The following is a 23817-nucleotide window of genomic DNA, read 5'->3' as shown; positions in this document are numbered from 1 at the left end:
AAAACATGGGGGGGCACCCAATTTCTTGGCGGCCGCACGCACGCATATGCGCACACACGCAAGACTTCGGCCGTGGGCCCTGTGGACGGTAACATCGGGAGCTGTTTAAGAGGGAACTGCAGATGCTGGAGAATCGAAGGTTACACAAAAAAGCTGGAGAAACTCAGCGGGTGCAGCAGCATCTATGGAGCGAAGGAAATAGGCAACGTTTCGGGCCGAAACCCTTCTTCAGACTGATCGGGGGCGGGGACAAGAAAGGGAAAAGGAGGAGTAGCCAGAAGGCTGGGGGATGGGAGGAGACAGCAGGGGGGCTGAGGAAGGGGAGGAGACAGCAAGGACTAACAAAATTGGGAGAATTCGATGTTCATGCCCCCAGGGTGCAGACTCCCCAAACGGAATATGAGGTGCTGTTCCTCCAATTTCCGGTGCTGCTCGCTGTGGCCATGGAGGAGACCCAGGACAGAGAGGTCGGAGGCGGAGTGGGAGGGGGAGTTGAAGTGCTGAGCCACCGGGAGGTCAGCTTGGTTATTGCGGACCGAGTCCAAACTCCAGCAACAGCAGCTTCGTCCGCCCAGAATCGTGGAACTTGAATCGGCTCGTTCGCAGGGCCTTTCATCAGCCGGCGGGGATTCAACATCAGGACCCTCGACTGCTTTGATGAGGCAGTTTCATTTTAAGCCGCGCCGGGTGATGAAAGGTCTGGTGAACATGCCGATTCAGCCTTTAGAAAGCGTCCGATAAAGTCTGGATTACACAACATGGGGGGGGATTGTCCTCCACCTCTCAAAGCAGGGAGTCTTCCCCCTCCCTCCCCCCCTCCCAAGATTTCTATGTTCTACGCTTCGCATTCATCCTGTACTGATAAGGAGCCAGCAACCTGAAACATCAACAAAGTTTCTCCCTCCAAGGGACTGCCTCACCTGCCAACTGATTCAAGCATTTTGTATTTAGCTTCAGGATTATGCTGAGCACATTGTTTTGCTGGGCATCACGTCCCAGAACTGTTTACATCTGTGTCAGATTAGGATTTAGTTCGTCCATTAAATTTATTGGATTTTTTTTGAATGAAAGCAATGAAAGTTATTTTTTCTCCAGGATTCTTTTGATTTGATAGGATGGAATTTAGCTTATATTATTGTTTAAGTGTTTTCCGACACAAAAGACTGGAAAGGATTTGTGAAGTGAATGGTCATCAACTCAAATTAACCCTGATTCTTTCTCTGCAGTTGCTACCTGACCTATGGGTGTTTCCAGCTGTTTTGTTATTTTCATTCCAACTTTCAAGCAACCAAAATATTCTGCTTTTCAAGAGGATGCACAAAGTTCAGGCCTTGACTTGATTTTTGTTCCCATATGGGAAACAGTTTGCTTTGTGATAATTGAAACAATGAAAACAGATCAATGGCTGCTTTTCGGAATTATACAATACAATACAATACAATACAATACAATCTATTTGTCGTTTGGATCCCGTTAAGGTCCAAACGAAATGTCGTTTCTGCAGTCATACATACAAAACGAAAAAGACCCAAGACACAACACAATTTACACAAACATCCTTCACAGCGCATCTTCTCCTCGCTGTGAAGGAAGGCAAAAAAAAACATATCTCTCCCCTGCACTCCCCTCTCCCCCCCCCATGTCAGAGTCAAAGACAGAGTCAAAGCCCCCAGCGGGCGATGTTAAATGTCCCGCAGCCATTAAAGCCACGCCGGGTGATGCAAGGCCAAGCACCGGGTCTTGGTGTTGGAGCCCCGGCGGGCGCTCACAAAGTCCCGCGGCAATTCTAAGCCGCGCGGGGCAGGGATGTAAGGCCCCGCTCCAGGTAATCTTCAACCCCGCAACTCGGGAGGGAGGAGTCGCCGTTGCGGAAGCCCTGAAAAGCGGTCTCCAACCAGCGACCCGCGGGCTCCCGGTATTTCTGTCCACAGATCTGCGGTAGGAGCTTCCGAATCTCCGGGGGTCGGGCCACAGCAGCGTTCCACCACAGCTCCACCCGCTCCGGACTCGGCCAGCTCCGTGAAGGCGAGTCGTCCGCAGCTCCGCGACTGGAGCCCCAGGTCGTTCCTGCTGGAGGCCGCTCCACGTAGCAGCCCCAATGACAACGGAGACCCGACAAAGAAAAGGTCGGGTCTCCCGTGCAGGGGAAAGAATTTAGACTTTCCCCACCCCCGCCCCCCACACACATACCCCGACAAAAAATAATTAAAAACTACATTTAAACGAAACAGAAAATAATAAAAAAAACAGACGGACTGCAGAGGCCGCTGCTGACGAGAGTCGCGCCGCCCACCGATCCACCAATGTTCTTTCTTGTGGCCTTAAAACACCTTAACTAGTTATCACAAACGGAATTGGACAAAGAGTGACTTGAACAGTTTGAGTAAAAAAAAACTAAGTTGTTGAACAAAAACTGGTTTTGAAAAGAGGTTATGTTCCCATCTGGAAAAGTTTGAATATTTCCAATTATTTTTCTCCATGTTAACTGTGCAAAGATATGTGTTTGCCTAGACTTGGATGAATAGAATTAAATATTGCAAACCAAATTTCATGTCAAGAAATCCAACTCATGATACTCGGTGTTAAGTCTCAATGAAGACAACTTAGGAAATTAGCAGGAAGTGCAGCGGCAGGCTCTGAGGAAAGGCATGGGGGAAATGGGAGAGTATGATCATAAACAAGGAACTCCACAATATTCAGGTTAACAGCCTTAATAAAATACAAATATATTAAAATAGAAATTGGGTCACATGGGGCAAAGGTTGCTGCACATTTGTGATTCAATTTCAATGAAATTGTACAAGAAAGTTGCAGACTTTGAGCTTATTAAACTAAGTGTACAAACTTCCTTCTAGATCATGCTAACTATGGAGGAGTCTGGATGTGCAAACAGCTTTCAATACTGTGTGACAAATGCCCCAACTAGAAAGTTTGAGCGTGTCTCGGGTGTGTAAACTCCAAACGGTTTTCATGGCACTTATAACAACCCCCTTCTGCATTACTTAATGGAGACCATGCCTGAGCAGACCCCGGCCCATGGTGTCCCTTACATGGCTCTTCCTCAGAGCCTCCATGACCAGAACCATGGTGATCTTCAACCCTTCCTTCCCCATCTTGTCCATGTCTACTGCATACCCAGTACTTACTTCCTTTCCCACTGCCCACACAGTCCAATTTACAATGGATCCCTATTCATCCAAACGCAAGGCCATTCTAGTCCCAGCCTGTCATTCCAATCCAGAGTTGATTGTTCTGATATGAACATGAATAGAAACAGGCGTAGGCCACTCAGGTCCACATGCCAGCCAGGCCATTTAATAAGATTATGGCTGATCTTTTGTCTCAGCACTACTTTCCTCCACTGAGCGCATATGCCTTGATTCTATTAACATCTAAAGATCTACTGCACTCTGTCTTGAATGTATCGGCTCCCACATCAGTCTTATATCGATCCATTACCCTCTGTTAGCATTCATAGCAAAAGGATTTGAGTATAAGAGCAGGGAGGTTCTACTGCAGTTGTACAGGGTCTTGGTGAGACCACACCTGGAGTATTGCGTACTGTTTTGGTCTCCTAATCTGAGGAAAGACATTCTTGCCATAGAGGGAGTACAGTTCACCAGACTGATTCCTGAAGGTTCACCAGACTGATTCCTGGGATGTCAGGACTTTCATATGAAGAAAGACTGGATAGACTCGGTTTGTACTCGCTAGAATTTAGAAGATTGAGGGGGGATCTTATAGAAACTTACAAAATTCTTAAGGGGTTGGACAGGCTAGATGCTGGAAGATTGTTCCCGGTGTTGGGGAAGTCCAGAACAAGGGGTCACAGTTTATGGATAAGGGGGAAATCTTTTAGGACCGAGATGAGGAAAACTTTTTTCACACAGAGAGTGGTGAATCTCTGGAATTCTCTGCCGCAGAATGTAGTTGAGGCCAGTTCATTGTGGCCTTGTGGCTAAAGGGATCAGGGGGTATGAAGAGAAGGCAGGAACAGGATACTGAGTTGGATGATCAGCCATGATCATATTGAATGGCGGTGCAGGCTCGAAGGGCCGAATGGCCTACTCCTGCACCTATTTTCTATGTTTCTATGTAGGGTGTGGGCAAGGGAAAGGGATAGGGCAAGGCAAATTCAGTGATTTGGTTTTGTGTACTGCTGGATTCACCAGCATTACCCACAAAACAAAATGCTTGTTGGTTAGTGACCCACTAACTCTGTAAAGCACCTTTATCTCTTCCATTGAATTTATAGGTCACTGAACCATTTGACCATGTAAATAACTAGATTTCATAACTACATTCATCAATTAACTAAAGATCTCCAATCTAGACTGAGTGGGACCCGTTGGGTCCCAGCTTCACAATATTCCACCTCTCCACCAATTCCAATATTGCTGGCCAGTGGGGGGCTGCTTTCTGGAGCACTAGCATGGTGTTGTGGGCCGAAGGGACTGGTGTCCAGAGGGCTAGTATAGACATTATGGGCCAAATAGATTATTGGGCTGGCAGCTCAGTCACTGAGACCACTCACTCATTCATACTCACACACCACATGCATATACGCACCCACACACACACACACCATATATATGGCAGTAAACTTTCTTGAATACTCACATGGCTGAGCGCGGCCTCTCCACTTTGGGGCTTCCGCAGTCAGTGGCACTTCCGCAATCAACATGACCTCTACACTTACTGGAAATTACGCAACAGTGCGACCTCTGCACTCACCGGAAATTACGCAATCCGCCTGGCCACTAAGCGTAAGTCACGAAATGAGCGAGACTTTTGAACCAAACACAGTCAGGCCTAATAAAGCATGTATTCCTTCCAAACACAGTCGGACCTAATAAAGCATTGCAGTTTCAAGCACAGGCAGGGCAGCAGGCCAAACAACTCATGGTATTGTCATTAAGGGCTAACAAATCATTTATTGCAAGTACATTGCAGATTCACAGTTCAGTTGATTCACAGCTTAGAATGAGAGTTGTGGCCTCTCCCTCGCGATCTTGCAGAGTGACTGTCACGTCCAGGCATTCGGGGTTTTATAGACCTGCCCCCCCCGCCCCCCGGAAGGGGCATTACCTTCATTGCGGTGATTGACAGGCGAGAGGATCTCAAGGTTTTTTAAACATTCATAACTTTTTTATTTTTAATCGATGGGAAAAATCCTCGGGCCTTCCTCAGCGGAGGAGGACTGTAAGTAAGATGGCCAAAAACCATAGCAATATATGATAGCGTTTTTTCTAAAATCAATATACAGCGCAGACAGGGTCAAGATAAGACTTTTAATTATATAGATAATAAATAACAATCTTTGTAAATAATAAGGTTTTAAAACTGGGAAATGAAAAAAAAATGGATATCTTAATTTATTAGTAAAGGAACTGTACGGCCATAGCATTATATACCCTGTGGGCTTGGTACATTGTAACTCAACGCTCTGGAATATATGCCATCAGATTTAATTGCAGATAGTGAGCGGGTCAATCTGAAACATACATTCATACATACGCACACATATCCATGGGACAAGGATGTAACATTTGAACGACAAATATCCTTCAGTTGACAGTCAATGCTGTTGGCTCATGCAAAAACACAGAGCTTTTATTGAACAAGAACAATTACTGAAAACACACCAAAGAGATACAACAAACGTCAAATGACTAAGCAGGGTTGTCAATATTCCTTAGTGCATCAAGAAGTATGAATGGAGGTTATGAGCACATATTTTGTAAAGCAGTGATATGCAATGGTTTAACTGATATTAAGTGCCAAGTCACATAATTATTTTATGAACTTCAGCTATTCATCTGAGTGGTTAGTGGTGGAGAATGATGCTCAAAAAATCGATTCTATTTATCTGTATTTTCTGAATAAATTATGTTGCCATGTTGAAGTGTTTTATTTATTTTTCACTTCAGGAATTTGGACTGGGCACTTTCTACTAAGAGTCATCGTAGCACAGGTTTATATTTCCCATCATATCCATCCACATGATGACCTATAAATGCATCCAATTGTAATTACAAATATAAGTAATTGGATGAGTAGGTTACACCCCCAAATTTCATCAATAACTCATTACAAACTATGGAATTCATCTTGCGAAAAATGTGATTCCAAGTTCATTATATTCATGTAAACAGAATTTGCTTTAACTTTTATGTTTATATGAAAATTGTTGCAACAGGCCTCTTTGCAGATCAATGGGTCAATGAATTGATAGCATCAGCTCAAAACATCCTTTGAACTGAGTCCAAATTGCACCGCTGACAGGGTCCCATTAGTCCAGCTGCCATATTGAGATATTTTTCTGTAAAATAAGTCTTCTTGTTGATGGCAAGGGTCAACAACATATCTGGTCGCAGTTAGCACCTGTGGCATCCATAGAAAAGGTTGTAAACATTCATATAGAACAAATTATGATAACAATGCAAAACTGTCCCAAATCGCCCTTTGGATTTTAACTTCCAATCTGGCATTAGTTGTAAACTAGCAGAACAAAATGTTCCAAGGAACCTTAATCTATAAGAACGTCTTTCTTGTCTGAAGTCACATTCGGGCAGGTTTCTGATGCATAAGCAGGTACAAGTAACTTCTCATTGTTTATGTTGGATCATTCTTTACTCGTACGATCTAAAGACTGGCATGACGTGGTGACCGCTCGCAGCTCTCTGAGGGGGAGTCTGGAGGACTTTTCAGATGCAGCGCATTATTGCCAGATGGGACAGGGTCACTCGAGTCTGGATTTACAGAGATCGTTCAACTCAGGTGTTGAATTGCGCATCAGGGATGGGCTGCGAGTTTCTCCAAGGAAAGGCGAGCAGAGTTTCCAGGCATCCTTTACTAATTTAGCTTCACATACGCAGTTACATGAGAAGTCTAGAAACATGTAGCGGCATCTTTTCAATTTGAAGATTCAATACCTATTTGTTCTGCAGTGTTCCATTTGGCATTGTGAAACGGGGATTGGTTTACATGCTGGGCAGAAGTGATTGGTTTGCCTGCAATTCAATAAAGTCGGAATGCAGGTAGCTAGCCTTACGTGGGAATTTCTGTTGCATATTCAAAACTTGTTGGCCGAGGCTTGTGCACCTTCTTAGGAATGCCTCAGATCTGACCCGTAATTCATGAGGAATTTCCAGCTTGCTTTACATTCCAAGTCTGCCCACATGCACCAGAACTCAGAGCTTCCAAGTCAGTAGGTCACAGGCCAGTGCAAACCTATACAGCCAACATCTGTACCAAGAGGACACAGAGTCTGAAGGGTCTCCAGGTCAGATACTTTGAAAAGTTCCCAGGTGGAAAAGTACCCTGGTGTGCAGTCACTGAAAGTTCATGAGTGTTTCATTCATACCTTGTAACCAGATAGCTGTGAAAATGGAGCTACACAGGAAAAACAAACTCTCTGTAACAAACTTTCAGAGAAAAGGAATAGGTCACCAGATCCAGCTGTTTAGAGCAGGAATCTAATGACAGACACAAAGAAAAACACACTTATATTTCCGTCAGTCGTGAGCTGGCCTTTCACATCACCATTAAACCAAAAGTAATCCAGGCACTGTGCACGACTGCACCAGTCCAAGTCTGCACGGGGACATTTCATGTTCATAAGATCGTAACACGCAGGAGCAGATTTAGGCCATTCAGCCCATCGATTCTGCTGTCATGACTGATCTATTTTTCCTTCTCAAACTTATTCTAATGCCTTCTCCCTGTAAGCTTTGACAACCTTACTAATCAAGAACGCATCAACCTCCACTTTATAAATATCCAATGACCTGACCTCTGCTGCCGCCCGTGGCAAGGAATTCCACAGATTAACCACCCTCTGGGTAAAAATAATTCCTCCCCATCTCCATTCTGCATGTATGTTTGAGAAGGAACTGCAGATGTTGGAAAATTGAAGGTAGATAAAAATGCTAGAGAAACTCAGCGGGTGAGGCAGCACCTATGGCGCAAAGGAAATAGGCAACGTTTCGGGTCGAGACTCTTCTTCAGTCTGAAGAAGGGTCTCGACCCGAAACGTTGCCTATTTCCTTCACTCCATAGATGCTGCCTCAACCGCTGAGTTTCTACAGCATTTTTGTTTACCTTCCATTCTACAGGAATGTCCTTTTATTCTGAGGCTGTAATCTCTGGTCCAAGACTCCCCGACGACTAGAAACATACTCTTCATATCCACACTATCTAAGCATTTAATTATTCGGTAGGTTTCAATGAGATTCCCCCGTCATCCTTCTAAACTCCAGCGAATAAAGGCTCAGAAATAAAACCTCTTCATACGATCCATGTGATCTTTGATGCAGATTGAGAAGTGGCTATACTGCCTGTCTATCATGCATGGATCACAATCTTTGTGAACTTTAGCTTAGTTTAGAGATACATTTTAGAGGTACAGCGCAGAAACAGGCCCTTTGGCTCACTGAGTCCGCGCCGACCAGTGATCCCCATACAACAGCACTATCGTACACACTAGGGACAATTTACAATTTTACCGAACCCAATTAACCTACAAACCTGTACACTTTTGGAGTGTGGGAGGAAAACGAAGCACCGGGGAAAACCCATGCTGTCACAGGGAGAACGTACAAACTCCTTACAGACAGTACCCGCAGATGGGATCGAACCTGCGTCTCTGGCACTGTAAAGCAGCATCTCTACCACTCCATGCCGCCAAACTCTTTATACTCGTCAACTGTAGTGAGACTGAGCATCGAGGCTGTGATGAAATGGGGTTGGGGAAGTGGTAGCATTAGCGATTTATGCAGCTCGGCAACTCCTTAACAGATTCACAATGGAAGTGCGCATAAAAAGGTTGAATGGTGGTGATGTTGAGCACTGGGGTTTGGTGATAGGGAGTGGGCGTGTGGTGGAAGCCACTATAAGGTTTGCGCACCAGCATTGCTCAAATTAAACACAACATTTGGAATCAGGAAGCACAAAACCAGAAGGGAGCTGATGTTGGGGGAGTCCAGAACCAGAGGCCACAGTTTAAGAATAAGGGGTTGGCCATTTAGAACGGAGATGAGGAAAAACGTTTTCACCCATATTGTGAATCTGTGGAAACCTCTGCTTCAGAAGGCAGTGGAGGCAAATTCTCTGGATGCTTTCAAGAGAGACTTAGATAGCGGAGTCAAGGGGTATGGGGAGAAGGCAGGAACGGGGTACTGATGTGGATGATCAGCCATGATCACAGTGAATGGCAGTGCTGGCTCAAAGGGCCGAATGTCCTACTCCTACACCGATTGTCTATTGACACTGTGCGACTTCCTCATTTTTAAACCTACTCGCACAAGCTTAATGTGTTACATAGGAGATTTGGAAATAGCCAGGTTGAAAGTAATATCATAAATATAAGGAAAGAAAATTACCAATTTCACGATTCTAGTGACTTATGTAAATGGTTAATTAACTAAGGCAAGGGTAATTTGCGGCTTGACATTAGAAAGACTCTTGCTGTACATTGCTTCAGGATCAAAAGCCACCATGGAAAGGAAATTTAAAAAAGAAATTCAGCAACTCTTAATTCTTGCTGTCACCTTTTGATTATAGTTTAATTGAATCTTTTCTTGCTTGCTTGCCACATGCAATGGTAAGCTGCCAAGGTAAACTTGCTAGTTCTGTGATCACATGGTCCAGCTGTTGATCCACTTATATAAATCAGCTCACCCTGAAGGGTCTCGACCCGATACGTCGCCCATTCCTTCTCTCCAGAGATGCTGCCTGTCCCGCTCAGTTACTCCAGCATTTTGTGTCTATCTTCACCATATTCTGCAATCTCAGTTCTAGTCAAGTCATCACCTGGGTCAACTTGTCTGCAACCAATCTTCCACAATAGTGCCATATATTATGTAATACTATTAACACCAAACTTATCAGTATTTTCCATCCTTACTGATCCAAGCAGAACTCGACCTTTAATGTTCTCTTTAATGTTCTCATGCTCAGTCCTGCATAGGGCAAAATCCATAAGCTACTACCAGTGGGAGCCAGTTCACCGAGGTATATGCCCTTCTTGTTTCCCTACTTCCTCTACAACTTAAAATAAATGAATAAATAAATGTATTGGCCAAGTATTCACATACAAGGAATTTGCCTTGGTGCTCCGCCCGCAAGTGACAGCATGACATACGATGACAGTTAGTAATGACACATAAAACATTAAACTTTAATAATAAAACAGTATCAATTAGACATGTGAATTACATAAAATACCAGAGCAAAAGGAGGCTACAGATTTTTCATTATTACTCATCGAAAAAAGCTGTTTTTATGTCTGGCTGTGGCAGCTTTGACAGTCCGGAGTCGCCTTCCAGAGGAAAGTGATTCAAAGAGTTTGTAGCCAGGGTGAGAGGGGTCAGAGATGATCTTACCTGCTTGCTTCCTGGTCCTTGCAGTGCACAGCTTGTCAATGGAGGGAAGGTTGCAGCCAATAATCTTTCATCATTTCATTTCCAATTGATCATTTCCAAAAATCATTTCATTTTTACTTTTTTCTTTTTCCACTTAGACATAGATATATATTACGTGGAAACAGGCCCTTCGGCCCAACTTGCCCATACATGTCCCAGCTAAACTAGTCCCAGCTCCCCGCATTTGGTCAATATCCCTCCAAACCTGTCCTATACATGTGCCTGTCTAACTGTTTCTTAAATGTTGGGATAGTCCATGCCTCAACTACCTCCTCTGGCAGCTTGTTCCATACATCCATCACTTCTAATGAAAAGTCTTTGTCCTAAATTATCAAATCTGTTCTGTCTTTCTGCAGATGCTGCCTGATCTCTTGAGCAATTGGACAATAGACAATTCTGGCATTTTCTGCATTTATTCCAGCATTAACAATATGTGGCCTGTAGATGCACAATATGGTGAGCGATCAACCTGACACTCCGTGTATAACAGTAGCTGGTGATAGTGTGTGTGCACAAGTCACAGGTATGAATAAACAAAGAGAGGTGTAAATCTTCCCATGAATTGACCAGGGCAAATCCATCAAGAGAGTTGGAAGAAGACAATACAAAGTCTAAGAGGAGGCCTGATTGTAGAGCTCACATGAAGTAGGTTATGGTCATTTACCCACCACTCAGAGGGTGGTAGATATATGGACCGAGCTGCCAGAAGAGATAGTTGAGGCATGTACTGTTACAGCATTTAAAATACTGTTGGACAGGTACGTGGAGAGGAAAAGTTTAGTGGGATTTGGGCCAGACATGGGTAAATGTGACTAGCTTGGACTGGGCGTTTAGGTGGGCATGGATGCATTGGGTCGAAGGGCCTGCTTTTGTGCTGTATGTAGCATCTAATCTACATTTTTACTGATATGACATTTCTAAAGTTACAGCACATTCTGAAGATTTTCCCCAAATCCTATACCAGTTATGATGAATTACTCTGCAAAAATGGTCTTTATTATCAAAGTAGATTAACCGGTGCCGTATCTAGAGTGGAGCTGGACAGCAGTAAATATTGAAAAATGCATTTAGGTTTCCAACAACCCACAAGTACTGCTATTTACAAATTCTGCCTGGTGAGATATAGGAGAACACATGGTGCAAAGGGAACACATTCAAGCATTTGCTAGATGTAACCACCGGCAACATAGATGATGGTCCTTCACCCATCAAACACTGCCTTCAAACGAGTTGAGGGAATTATTTTTGACTTGGGATAGGGAGGAGCAAGGTCATGTTTCTTACTAGTGCGGGGAATATTCCATATAAGTTAATCAGAAGAAACTTTTATGAGTAATCATATTTGGCCCGAGACAAGGAAAAATACTTTCCTCATACTAAAAGACAGCAGGCTTTGCAAGTAACATCCCACAAAAACAGCTGACCTGCCAGTTGATGTTATGACAGGCACTCAGTGGTAGACAAACTAGATGTTAAACGTATTCGGGAAACTTGCTGCCAAATCAAGCATTAAGGTCAATCTGGAATTAATTCTATGTCTGACAATTGGATCATTTTTCAGATACTGTCATGTAAAGGTCAACTTCACGTGCATTCATCAAGGGGCCCCAATATAGATGTCAATGGAAGTCATGGGAAACCTTGCCAGTGGATGGAATCACAAAGAGCACTGGTCATTTATCTCAGCTTTGGGACACTCCCCAGGCAGAATCCTAGTCTGATTCTCTGCAGCTATTTCATCATCAAATTGCTCCTTTTCATGTCATAAGAAGTGTGAATGTTCACTAATGGTGGAACAGTATTCGATTCCATGAACAACTCTTTAACTAGATAAGCAGCCCATGCCTGCATCCAGTGAGGCTGAGATTATTTACAATTGGCAAATAATGTCTAGGTCACGAGGGACACGCAATGGCCATTTCTATCAGGAAAGAATCCACCAGCTATTCTTGATGTTCAATGGCATTACTAGTTATTACCAGATCTCCCAAACACCAAGCTTGCAGTGGTCACTGCTGACTAGAAACTTAACCAAAGAAAGCATTCTAAACCTATGGCCAACAGAGCAGGGCATGAGCCTATGTGCACTACGCTGACTAACTCACTTCTCTGCTTTCCAAAACATTGCCACCATAAAAACCAGACAGGCAAACGATGGAACACTCTCTATTTGTCTGGATAAGTACAACGCTAACAACTTTCAAGAAGTTTGACATCACTCAGGATAAACCAACTGTTCAATTCGAACCTCATCCACCATTTTAAAAGCCTCCACTTCCTGGCCAACAGGCCACATTCAGTGAGGATAGGTAACAAATTATTCTCTATGATAACACTGGTGCAGCCAAATACTAATCCAACTCAATTTCCAAATTTACAAATGACACCATCTGGATATCAGATAATGAAAAAGCAAAGCACAAGAGGGAGATTGAGAATTGTGTAATATGGTGTTAAGACAACAACTTCTCTCTCAATTTAAAAGAGCATGGCAAAGGGGATTGTGATGGACCTCAGGAAGCGAAGCGGTACACACACCCTTGTATGCGTTGATGGTACCGGGGTTGAAAAGATTGAAAGCTTCTAATTCTTAGAAAAATAAATATCACAAATTGCAATTTGTCCTGGAATAGCCACATCGAACCAATGGCCAAGTAAGCATGCCAATGCCTCCACTTGCTTAGAAGGCTTAGGAAGATCAAAATGCCTCCAATAACCCTCATCAACTTCTACAGATGTCAAGAGTGTTTTATTGTCATATATCCGACATAGGACAATTAAATTCTTACTTGCTGCAACACAACAAAATATGTAAACATAGTACATAACGAGAGAAAAAAAGTTCATTGTGTGTATATATGCACATGCACACATACTCAATAAATAAACAAATATAGTGCAATAATAATAATAGTCTGTTGTAGTTCAGAGCTTATTTGTTGTCGTGTTTAATAGCCTGATGGCTGTTGGGAAGAAGCTGTTCCTGAACCTGGACGTTACAGTTTTCAGGCTCCTGTACCTTCTTCCCGATGGCAATGGTGAAATGAATGTGTGGCCAGGATGGTGTGGGTCTTTGATGATGTTGGCAGCCTTTTTGAGGCAGTGACTTCGATAGATCCCTTCGATGGTGAGGAGGTCAAAGCCGGTAATGGACTGGCCAGTGGTCACAACTTTTTGCAGTCTTTTCCACTCCTGGACGTTCAAATTGACGAAATGGGCCACGATGCAACCTGTCAGTATGCTCTCCACTGGGCACCAGTAGAAGTTCAGGAGAATCCTCTTTGACATACCGAACCTCCGTAATCTTTGCAGGAAGTAGAGGCGTTAATGTGCCTTCTTTATAATTGCATCAGTGTGCTGGGTCCGGGAAAGATCTTCGGAAATATGCACGCCCAGGAATTTGAAGTTTTTGACCTTCTCCACCATCGTCCCATTGATATAAACAGGATTGTGGATCCTCATCCTTCCCCTTCCAAAGTCCACAATCAGTTCTTTCCTGTTGAGAGCCAGGATGTTGTCCTGGCACCATTTGGTCAATCGGTTGATCTCACTTCTATACTCTGAAGCATTTTATCGAGATGAATCACAGCATGGTTTGGGAACAGCTCCATCCAACATCGCAGGAAATTGCAGTGATGTAGACGCAGCCTTTCACACAAACTAACCTCCCTTCCATTGACTCCATCGACTCCTCAAATTACCTTGGCAAGGCCACCAGCATAATCAAGGAAGAGTCTCACTCTGGTCACTCCCTCTTCTCCCCTCACCCATCAGGAAGGAGTTATGGAAGTGTGAAAATGCACACAACTGTATACAGGGACAGTTTCTTCCCAGCTGTTATCAGGAAACTACACCAACCGATTCAGATTCAGATTCAGATTCAATTTTAATTGTCATTGTCAGTGTACAGTACAGAGACAACGAAATGCATTTAGCATCTCCCTGGAAGAGCGACATAGCAAATGATTTGAATAAATAATAATAAGTGTCCGGGGGGGGTGGTGATTGGCAGTCACCGAGGTACGTTGTCAACCTATCTCCAACTAGTGAATAGTCCTGACCTACCACAATGGAGACCCTCAAAATATCTCTAATCGGACTTTACCGTACACTACACATTTATCCTGTATCTGTACATGTCTATACATGATCGTAATCATGTACAGCCTTTTTGCTGACTGGAAAGCACACAGCAAACAGCTTTTCACCGTACCTAGTCCCACATAATAATAAACTAACCTAAAACTAAACTAAATACATTTCCCCCTTATTAGACATACCGCAGTTTTATTGTGTACCATTGACTAGATGCACTGCAGCAATATTATCTGAATGGTGGCCGATTGGGAAAAGGGGAGATGCAACGAGACCTGGGTGTCATGGTACACCAGTCATTGAAAGTAGGAATGCAGGTGCAGCAGGCAGTGAAGAAAGCGAATGGCATGTTAGCATTCATAGCAAAAGGATTTGAGTATAGGAGCAGGGAGGTTCTACTGCAGTTGTACAGGATCTTGGTGATACCACACCTGGAGTATTGCATACAGTTTTGGTCTCCTAATCTGAGGAAAGACATTTTTGCCATAGAGGGAGTACAGAGAAGGTTCACCAGACTAATTCCTGGGATGGCAGGACTTTCATATGAAGAAAGACTGGATAGACTCGGCTTGTACTCCCTCGAATTTAGTAGATTGGGGGGGGGGATCTTATAGAAACTTACAAAATTCTTAAGGGGTTGGACAGGCTAGATGCAGGAAGATTGTTCCCGATGTTGGGGAAGTTCAGAACAAGGGGTCACAGTTTAGGGATAAAAGGGAAATCTTTTAGGACTGAGATGAGAAAAACATCACACAGAGTTAGGAATTCTCTGCCAGATTGAGGAAACATTTTTCATATTGGGGCTGAATCTCTGGATTGATATTTTTATACAGAAATGTTCATTTTGGGCAAGTAGTGGGGCATTTCAGCTAAAGTAGGGATCAGTAGTTTTGGCACAGGCAGGTGGATAGATGAGTGGATTTGTTCAGCCATAGAGGGGGGGTCACAGGATCTTTTAGGACTGAGATGAGAAAAACATTTTTCACACAGAGATGGAATCTGATTTCTCTGCCATTTTGTAAGTTGCCCAGTTCATTGGCTAGAGGGAGTTAGATGTGACCCTTGTGGCTAAAGGGATCCGGGGGTATGGAGAGAAGGCAGGTACAGGATACTGAGTTGGATGATCAGCCATGATCATATTGAATGGCGGTGCAGGCTCGAAGGGCCGAATGGCCTACTCCTGCACCTATTTTCTATGTTTTTATGTTTCTAATAGCATAACCTATTTGTGCAGCCATCTCCCAACCATTGACCTCAACTATCAACAAAGCTAAGAGCAGCAGGTTCATGGGAACATCACAACTGGCACAACTTCCTATAACATCTTGTCCTGATAATACAGGAAATGTTTTTATTTTGGGCTAGGTTTAATTCCCAGAACCATTTTCCTAACAACACTGTAGAGGTACCTTTACCGCAGGCACTATAACAGTGCCTTTACACTTTCCCCATCTCACCTTAAAATTATGCCCTCTAGTCTTTGATATTTCCACCATAGGAAAGAGGTTCTGACTGCTTACCCTAACTATGCCTCTCATAATTTTATATAGCTCTAACAAGTCTGCCCTCAGCCTCCAACACCCCAGAGAATACAATCAAGGTGTGTCCATCCTCTGGATGGCATGGTGGCACAGTGGTAGAGTTGCTGCTTTAAGGGGCTGTCCCACTTGGGCGACCTAATTGGCGAGTTTAGAAGAGTTTAGGAGAGTTTGAAAAAATGACATGTTGAAAACCTTCTTTGACTATGTAGAAGACCTCCTTCGACCATGTAGAAAACTAGCTTCGACTAGCTACGACTAACTTCGGGAAAATTGGACGCCGAATAGTGGAGAGTTAAGATGACCACCTTCGATCTCCTTCAAGCTCCCTTCGACTATGATGAAGACTATCTACGACTACCTTCGATTACCTTTGACTACCCTCGATTACCTACGAATAACATGCCGAGCTGCTATGACCTACATCGACTAAACCCTAAGAGTAAAAAAAGTATTTATTTTTTCCATGGCGACCTTTTTTTACTCACGGACATTTTTCAACATGTTGAAAAATACGCCGCGACCTAGCTAAGGCCTCGAGTATGCGGGGACTGCTCTCGAGCATGAAGGAGAGTTACAAAGACCTCCTAGGACCTCGTGTCGACTATGCTGCGAGTATGAGTCGAGGGCAAACTCGCCAGAACTTGCAGATTAGGTCGCCCAAGTGGGACAGGTGCTAGGGGCCCAGGTTCAATCCTGTTTAAGGGTGTTTGGCTGTACAGAGGTTGTATGTTTTTCTTTGGCTTCTCTAGTTGCTTCCCACACTCCAAAGACTTACAGGATTGTAGGTTAATTGGCTTGGTATAATTGTAAATTGTTCCTAGCGTGTGTAGGATAGGGTTAATGAGCAGGGATCGTTCGTTGGTGCGGACACGGTGGGCCCTTTGAGCTAGTTTCCCTGCTGTACCTCTAAACTAAACTCTCTTTAAAGATAATGCATTTCAATCCAAGCCACATGTTGCTGAACCTTTTCTGCACTCTCTCCAAAGCCACCCGATCCTTCCTATTGTGTGGCGACCAGAACAACGCACTTCAAATGTGACCTAACCAAAAGCTTTCAACAGCTGCAACATGGCTTCCTAACGTTTATACTCAATTCCTGATCAATGAAGATATGGCTTTTTTTTACCAGCCTATCCACTTGAATTGCCACTTTAAAGAAGTAATGAACTTGAACTCCAAGATCCCCATGTACTTCGATGCTCCTCAGGGTCCTGCCGTTTACATTATAACATCCACACATTGAATAGAAACAAATAATTTTAAATTATAACAAGCTGCAAATATACTGTAGAGTCGCTGGATCTGGGCCTTGGAGGAACATTGCAATGGCAATCAAGTTATTTTAACTCTTTATTCTCACCACAAGTGAGTGACCTGAAAGAAAGAATGGGTTTACCTGTTGGGCGTGTGATATATTTGGTTGACGCTGGCTCCAGGTAGCCTGCTGGCTGAACTCCGATGAAGGGGTACTGAATGACGAACGGTGGACAGTACTTGCTCGCGAGGAACGTGATATACCCGTAGGGACTGATCTCCTCTTGCATACTGGAATGTAGGCTGAATTCTCCGGCTCGTCTGAAGAAGGCAGGGCCGTGTCTGCTGCATTACGCCTCCGCCACATGTCCTGGTGCAGGCAGACCAAGGACCCCACTCGCCCCACAAACCATTCGGCTGCTCTTCTGATAAGGAGTCGGCAACCTGGCGCTTCATCCGGTTTTGCACCTTTAACCACAAAGTAAAAACAGAAAGCATCCTTGAGATAGAGTATCACATTTACGGATAATAACATGCAGGGTGTCAGAGGTTATGGGGAGAAGGCAGGAGAGTGGAATTAAGAGAGAAACATAGATCAGCCATGATTGAATGGCGGTGTAGACTTGTTGGGCCATATGGCCTAATTATGTTCCTATAACTTATGAACAAGTGAAATTATGGCAGATTCCGCAACAGAGGAGGAATCAAAAATACCTCCCAACATTCCCCTACCTACTTCCTCCCCAACCCCTTTCTACTGAAAGTCTACTGAACTTTTTTTTTTAAATTAATTCTTTATTTCGAACAGAACAAAAGAATAAAAAGCAAGTGTGAAACAGCATACAAAAAAACAAAACAAGAATATGTATAAAGTGTCATAAACAATATCTATAAATAAATGAAATCATATATGTGTCCGAAAAGGAGCAGGAAGAAGCCAAAGCTTATTAATTCCCACCCCTTATTCAACTGCTTATAATTATTTTATACAAATTTAGCAGCTATATGTACACCATATGTACACCAGCAGCTATATGTACACCATATGTACACCAGCAGCTATATGTACACCGAATTATTTACTATACACTAATCAAATATTTACATAGCCATACACAAAAGAGAGAAAAAAAGAAAAAAGAAAAGAAAAAGAAAAAAGAAAGACTTTAGTCAACTTTGCACTGGTTTCTTCTCCCCGCACCCCCACCCCTTCCCCAAATGTCACTGATCCATTTTCTCCAGAGACCTGCCTGACCTGCTAAGTTTCTCCAGCATTTTGTGTCTGTCTTTAAAGGAGTCAACGAGACTTTCCATATAAATGCAGATATTGCATAGTGCCATTCTACCATTTCAACCTTCACATGCTTACTACTGTTTCCTGTTCTAATTATTATTTTAAAGAATCACATTGTTACTATTTCCATAAGAACACCTCTTGCATACAGAGAAGTTTCTCTGAGTCTCGAAGTATAAAAAATCATGGCCAGGCATATAACGGTTTTGCAGCATGATCCAACTTTTAGACAGTGGTCATGTAGGTTTGGCACTTGTTCAAGTATTGCATTGCATATAAATGCATTGTGAGGACATCTGACATAATGCATCTAGAATCACTTCATTTTTCTTCAGGTCATCTTAAACATACATCTGCGAGACAACAATCCAGTGACTTGCAGATAGACAAAAATGCTGGAGAAACTCAGCGGGTGAGGCAGAATCTATGGAGCGAAGGATGCTGCCTCACCCGCTGAGTTTCTCCAGCATTTTTGTCTACATTTGATTTTCCACCATCTGCAGTACCTTCTTAAACAGTGACTTTTTTTTGCAAGTTTAGCTTATTGAAACCTCTCACAATCCTTATTCTTCTTTTTTTTTTTTAATTCTTTGGTTCGAATGAAGAGATTTTAGTTTCTTTGCCCCCACCTCAAAGTCCAACGCTTTGTATTGTTGAAGTTATTTTAGCAAACATCAACTGAGTTTGAAATCTTTGCAGAAATAAGAATGGTCAAAACCAGAAAAGATATCGCGACCCTAAACATCACCCATTCCTTCTCTCCAGAGATGTTGCCTGACCCTCTGAGTCACTTCGGCAATTTGTGTCTATCTTCGGTTTAAACCAGTATCTGACACATAAGATATTCAAAGGATGATTTAACCAATGATCTGTACAGGATTAACTCATGTCAAGTTCCACCAGAACTCCAAACCCAGTTTGGTTCCTAATTCAGGATTACTTCCATTCCTCTCTTTAAATCTTCCATTGCCTCGCTCTTGCAATATTTTCCAACCTCCCATTCAGCGACACAACCTTCTGCTTCAGCCAAGTTCCTTTGGCAAGATTGCGTTCAATTGTCCACATCCTAAACTCTGGAATTCTTTCCATAAACCACTCATTCTCTTTCTCTCTGCTGTTATAATAACCTCCACTTTGATCAACATCTGCTCTCTACTCTTACAGCTCATTAAGTGGCTTGATGTCCAAATCTGACCAATAACCCCTCTAGTACCTGCCTAGAACATTTTACTTCATTAAAAGTTGTATAATGAAAGTTGCTATTAATATATATTTTTGTTTTTTGCATGCTGTAGCCCTACTTATAAAACTAGTTGCTTTATGTTCTCATATAAATGACAATGGACATCCTTATTCCATGGCTAAAGGAAAATAATTGCATATCTTCTACAAAATAAAAAGATTGTTTACAATGTGTTTTATAGTTAAATACAAATCGCTGGCAAAGGAGAAGAGACCGTTTTAAAAGAGGCATTATTTATCCAGAACATTTCTAGCACTTCAGCAGAAGTTGCCCACGCCATTCTGTTGGGAGGTTATCGACTTGAAAAAAAAATGGGTTTTCTCTCGAGAACTTGCTTCCTGACCGGCTGAGTATTTTCAGAATTTTCTGTTTTTATTTCATTTTTCCAGCTTTTCAAAGTTTTGCTCGAATCTTTTATGAGGCAATGGTAGGAGAATCAAGAACCAGAGAACAGAGGCATAAGGTGACAGGGGAAATGTTTAAAAAGAACCTGAGGGGCAACTTTTTCATTCAAGCAATTTTGCCCGCTGTCTCTGGTAAGAAGAGGCCGATTCGGGAGCCCCATGCCACGGAGAGAGTTTTAACTGCCCCAATGTGGGATGTTTATGCTAACTTTTTTTTATGTGGTTGTTTGTCTTATTGCCTTTCACTTAGTGTGGCTGTATGGTAACTCAAATGTCACTGTACCTTAACTGGTACATGTGACAATAAACTGACCTTGAAGATAAAGTTCTGGAGGATGCGAGCAAGGAAGAAGCTGAACCTTTAACTGATATTACAGAAGGAACATATTGCAGATGCCAGAGATATGAAATGATAACAGTAAATGTGAGAAATCTCATCATCCAGCAAATCAGAAAAATTAACGCTGGTTTGTGAGATCAACAGCAGATTGCTTCAGCTCATTACTTCAAGCTACAGCCTATAGCAATTCTTAATATACACCAGTGGAGCACCTTTGCCAAACAACAGTAAATATGGTGCAGCACAGTGTTGTAACAGTAGAGCTGCTGCCTTACAGCACCAGAGACCCGGGTTCAATCCTGACTACGGGTGCTGTCTCCCTGTACAAATACCATGGGTTTTCTCTGGTAACACAAATTTAATCCCACGCTCCAAAGAAGCACAGGTTTGTAGGTTAATTGGCTTTGGTAAAAAAAACTGTAAATTGTCCCTAGTGTGTAAGATAGTGCTAGTACGTGGGGAAATTTCTGGTCAGCTCTGACTCCATGGGCCGATGAGACTGTTTCTACACAGCTTCTCTAAAGTCTAAAGTTTAAATTGTCAAGATTCACACATTCATGTTTTACTCGATGAAGTGGTACCCGTTGGGTTCCTGTCACATGGGAGGCCTGGTCCCAACGCAATATTCCACCACTCACCCATTCCCCCAACGCAATATTCCACCAATCATGCCTATCCCCCTCCCATCAAATCCACCCCTCCCTGTCCCCTCTAGTCCTCCTCTCTATCCCACCTTGCCCATTGCCCCTGACCCTTTCTACCCCCCTCCCTACCCCCCTGCACTCCACCATCCCTCTACCCCACTCCCTCCCTCTCTCCCACTGCTCCCTTTCTCTCTCCCTCCCTCACCCCCCCCCCCCCCCCCCCCCACCCTGCTATGGGCCGGGCTGCGGCGCTCCCTCTCTCCATGTAATGGTGTGGTGCGTTAGGGTCGCTCCTGGTGTCCGCGCCTGCGGGCAGGAGCCGCTGGTGTGCTGCGGGGCTCGGCTCTGACCACCCCCTCCCCCACCCATCTCCCTCCCCACCCCCCCCCCCCCCCCCCCATTTGCCCTCATCCTCCTCCCCTCGCTCCCATTCCCTGCCCTAGTGCCTCCCCAGGCCATAGAGCAGCGCTAAGGCCTGTAACTCAGCCTGCTTCTCGCACTCGGCCCGGCCCTGGCTGTAGGTGGCCGAAGCACTCGCGGATCTGGACCTCGACGGAGCCCGGGCTCGCTGTGCCGGGTGCGGGGTGAGAATGGGGGGCGGCCGAGTCAGAGCTGCCCGCAGAGCAAGAAGCAGAGGCTGTGCTGCAGGATACTGGACCGGCCCCCGAGACACTGGACCTTGACAAGGCCCCGCACTTGGGCACGACTCCAACCCTTAGCTCAGCTGCCGCCTGGGCTCCAGTCCAGGCCCCGACTTCATCTCTGGGCTCGTCCCTGACCCCGGACCCAAGTTTGGCCTTGGTTCCAGCCTAGGCCCAGTTCCCGGGCTCGGCCCACGGCTCCACCCTCCCAACAAGGTACTGTGCAGCACCAGCTCCTCGGGCAGCAGCACCACTCATTCACCATTGCGACCTCCAGCCGATTGACAGCGGATGCAGCCAACCCATGCGGCGATGGTGCCGTCCGTCCTGGCGATGCCCCATCCTGAGTGACAGAAGAGGAGACCAATCTGCGTGGCGGAGACCGACAGCAATCTGCGCAAGCGCGGTTTATACGATTTTTAAACCTTAATAAATTTTACAACATACCATCAATCTGAACTAAATTTGTTGTACTCGCAGCACAGCAGAACGGTGAGTAAGCTGGCGAAAAATTGTAGCGCAATCACGTACCGTTTCAGCGCACATAGAAAAACCACGCAATCCGGAAGAGCAACAGATCAGAGTTTTAGTTATGTATAGTTTATGTATAGTTATAGATAGGTAGATTCTATCAGTTCCTGAACTCTACAATTCTCTACAGACAGAAATCAATCATTCATTTGAAAGGATTGTCAAATAGGAGCAAGAGCAGGGGAAAGCGATTTACGCAGGGGAAATCATGCTTGACTAATCTTCTGGAATTTTTTGAAGATGTAACTAGCAAAATGGACAAGGGAGAGCCAGTGGATGTAGTGTACCTGGACTTTCAGAAAACATTTGATACGGTCCCACATAGGAGATTAGTGGGCAAAATTAGGGCACATGGTATTGGGGATAGAGTGCTGACATGGATAGAGAAATGGTTGGCAGACAGGAAACAAAGAGTAGGGATTAACAGGTCCCTTTCAGAATGGCAGGCAGTGACTAGTGGGGTACTGCAAGGCTCGGTGCTGGGACCGCAACTATTTACAATATACATCAATGATTTGGATGAAGGGATTCAAAGTAACATTAGCTAATTTGCAGATGACACAAAGCTGGGTGGCAGTGTGAACTGTGTGGAGGATGCTATCAGAATGCAGGGTGACTTGGACAGGGGGGAGTGGACAAATGCATGGCAAATGAAGTTTAATGCGGATAAATGTGAGGTTATCCACTTTGGTAGCAAAAACAGGAAGGCAGATTACTATCTAAATGGCGTCAAGTTGGGAAAAGGGGAAGTACAACGGGATCTGGGGGTCCTTGCACATCAGTCTATGAAAGCAAGCATGCAGGTACAGCAGGCTGTGACGAAAGCGAATGGCATGTTGGCCTTTATAACAAGAGGAATCGAATATAGGAGCAAAGAGGTTCCTCTGCAGTTGTGCAGAGGCCTAGTGAGACCACACCTGGAGTAATGTGTGCAGTTTTGGTCCCCTAATTTGAGGAAGGACATTCTTGCTATTGAGGGAGTGCTGCGTAGTTTTATAAGGTTAATTCCTGGGATGGTGGGACTGTCATATGCTGAGAGAATGGAGCAGCTGGGCTTGTACACTCTGGAGTTTAGAAGGATGAGAGGGTATCTCATTGAAACATATAAGATTGTTAAGGGTTTGAACACGCTAGAGGCAGGAAACATGTTCCCAATGTTGTGGGAGTCCAGAACCAGGGGCCACAGTTTAAGAATAAGGAGTAAGCCATTTAAAACGGAGACGAGGGCACACTTTTTCTCACACAGTGGTGAGTGTGGAATTCTCTGCCTCTGGAGGCAGGTTCTCTGGATGCTTTCAAGAGAGAGCTAGATAGGGCTCGTAAAAATAGCGGAGTCAGGGGATATGGGGAGAAGGCAGGAACGGGGTACTGATTGGGGATGATCAGCCATGATCGCATTGAATGGC

General features: G+C 44.1%; 1 protein-coding gene across 6 annotated transcripts in view; it reads right to left on the bottom strand.

Moving 5' to 3' along the window:
• The window catches only part of LOC129701414 (thrombospondin type-1 domain-containing protein 4-like), a 552304-nt gene that overhangs the window by 436802 nt on the left and 91685 nt on the right, over positions 1-23817 (bottom strand). For all 6 annotated transcript variants that reach the window (XM_055642598.1, XM_055642615.1, XM_055642572.1 and 3 more), the window contains one exon: positions 17457-17782. In XM_055642598.1, the coding sequence (XP_055498573.1) occupies positions 17457-17782 (326 nt within the window). The remainder of the gene's footprint in view (positions 1-17456; positions 17783-23817) is intronic.

This window comes from Leucoraja erinacea, chromosome 1 (assembly GCF_028641065.1).
Source record: "Leucoraja erinacea ecotype New England chromosome 1, Leri_hhj_1, whole genome shotgun sequence".
Taxonomy (NCBI): domain Eukaryota; kingdom Metazoa; phylum Chordata; class Chondrichthyes; order Rajiformes; family Rajidae; genus Leucoraja; species Leucoraja erinaceus.
Note: the sequence above shows the minus strand (reverse complement) of the source record. Positions and strands in the feature narration are given on the sequence as shown.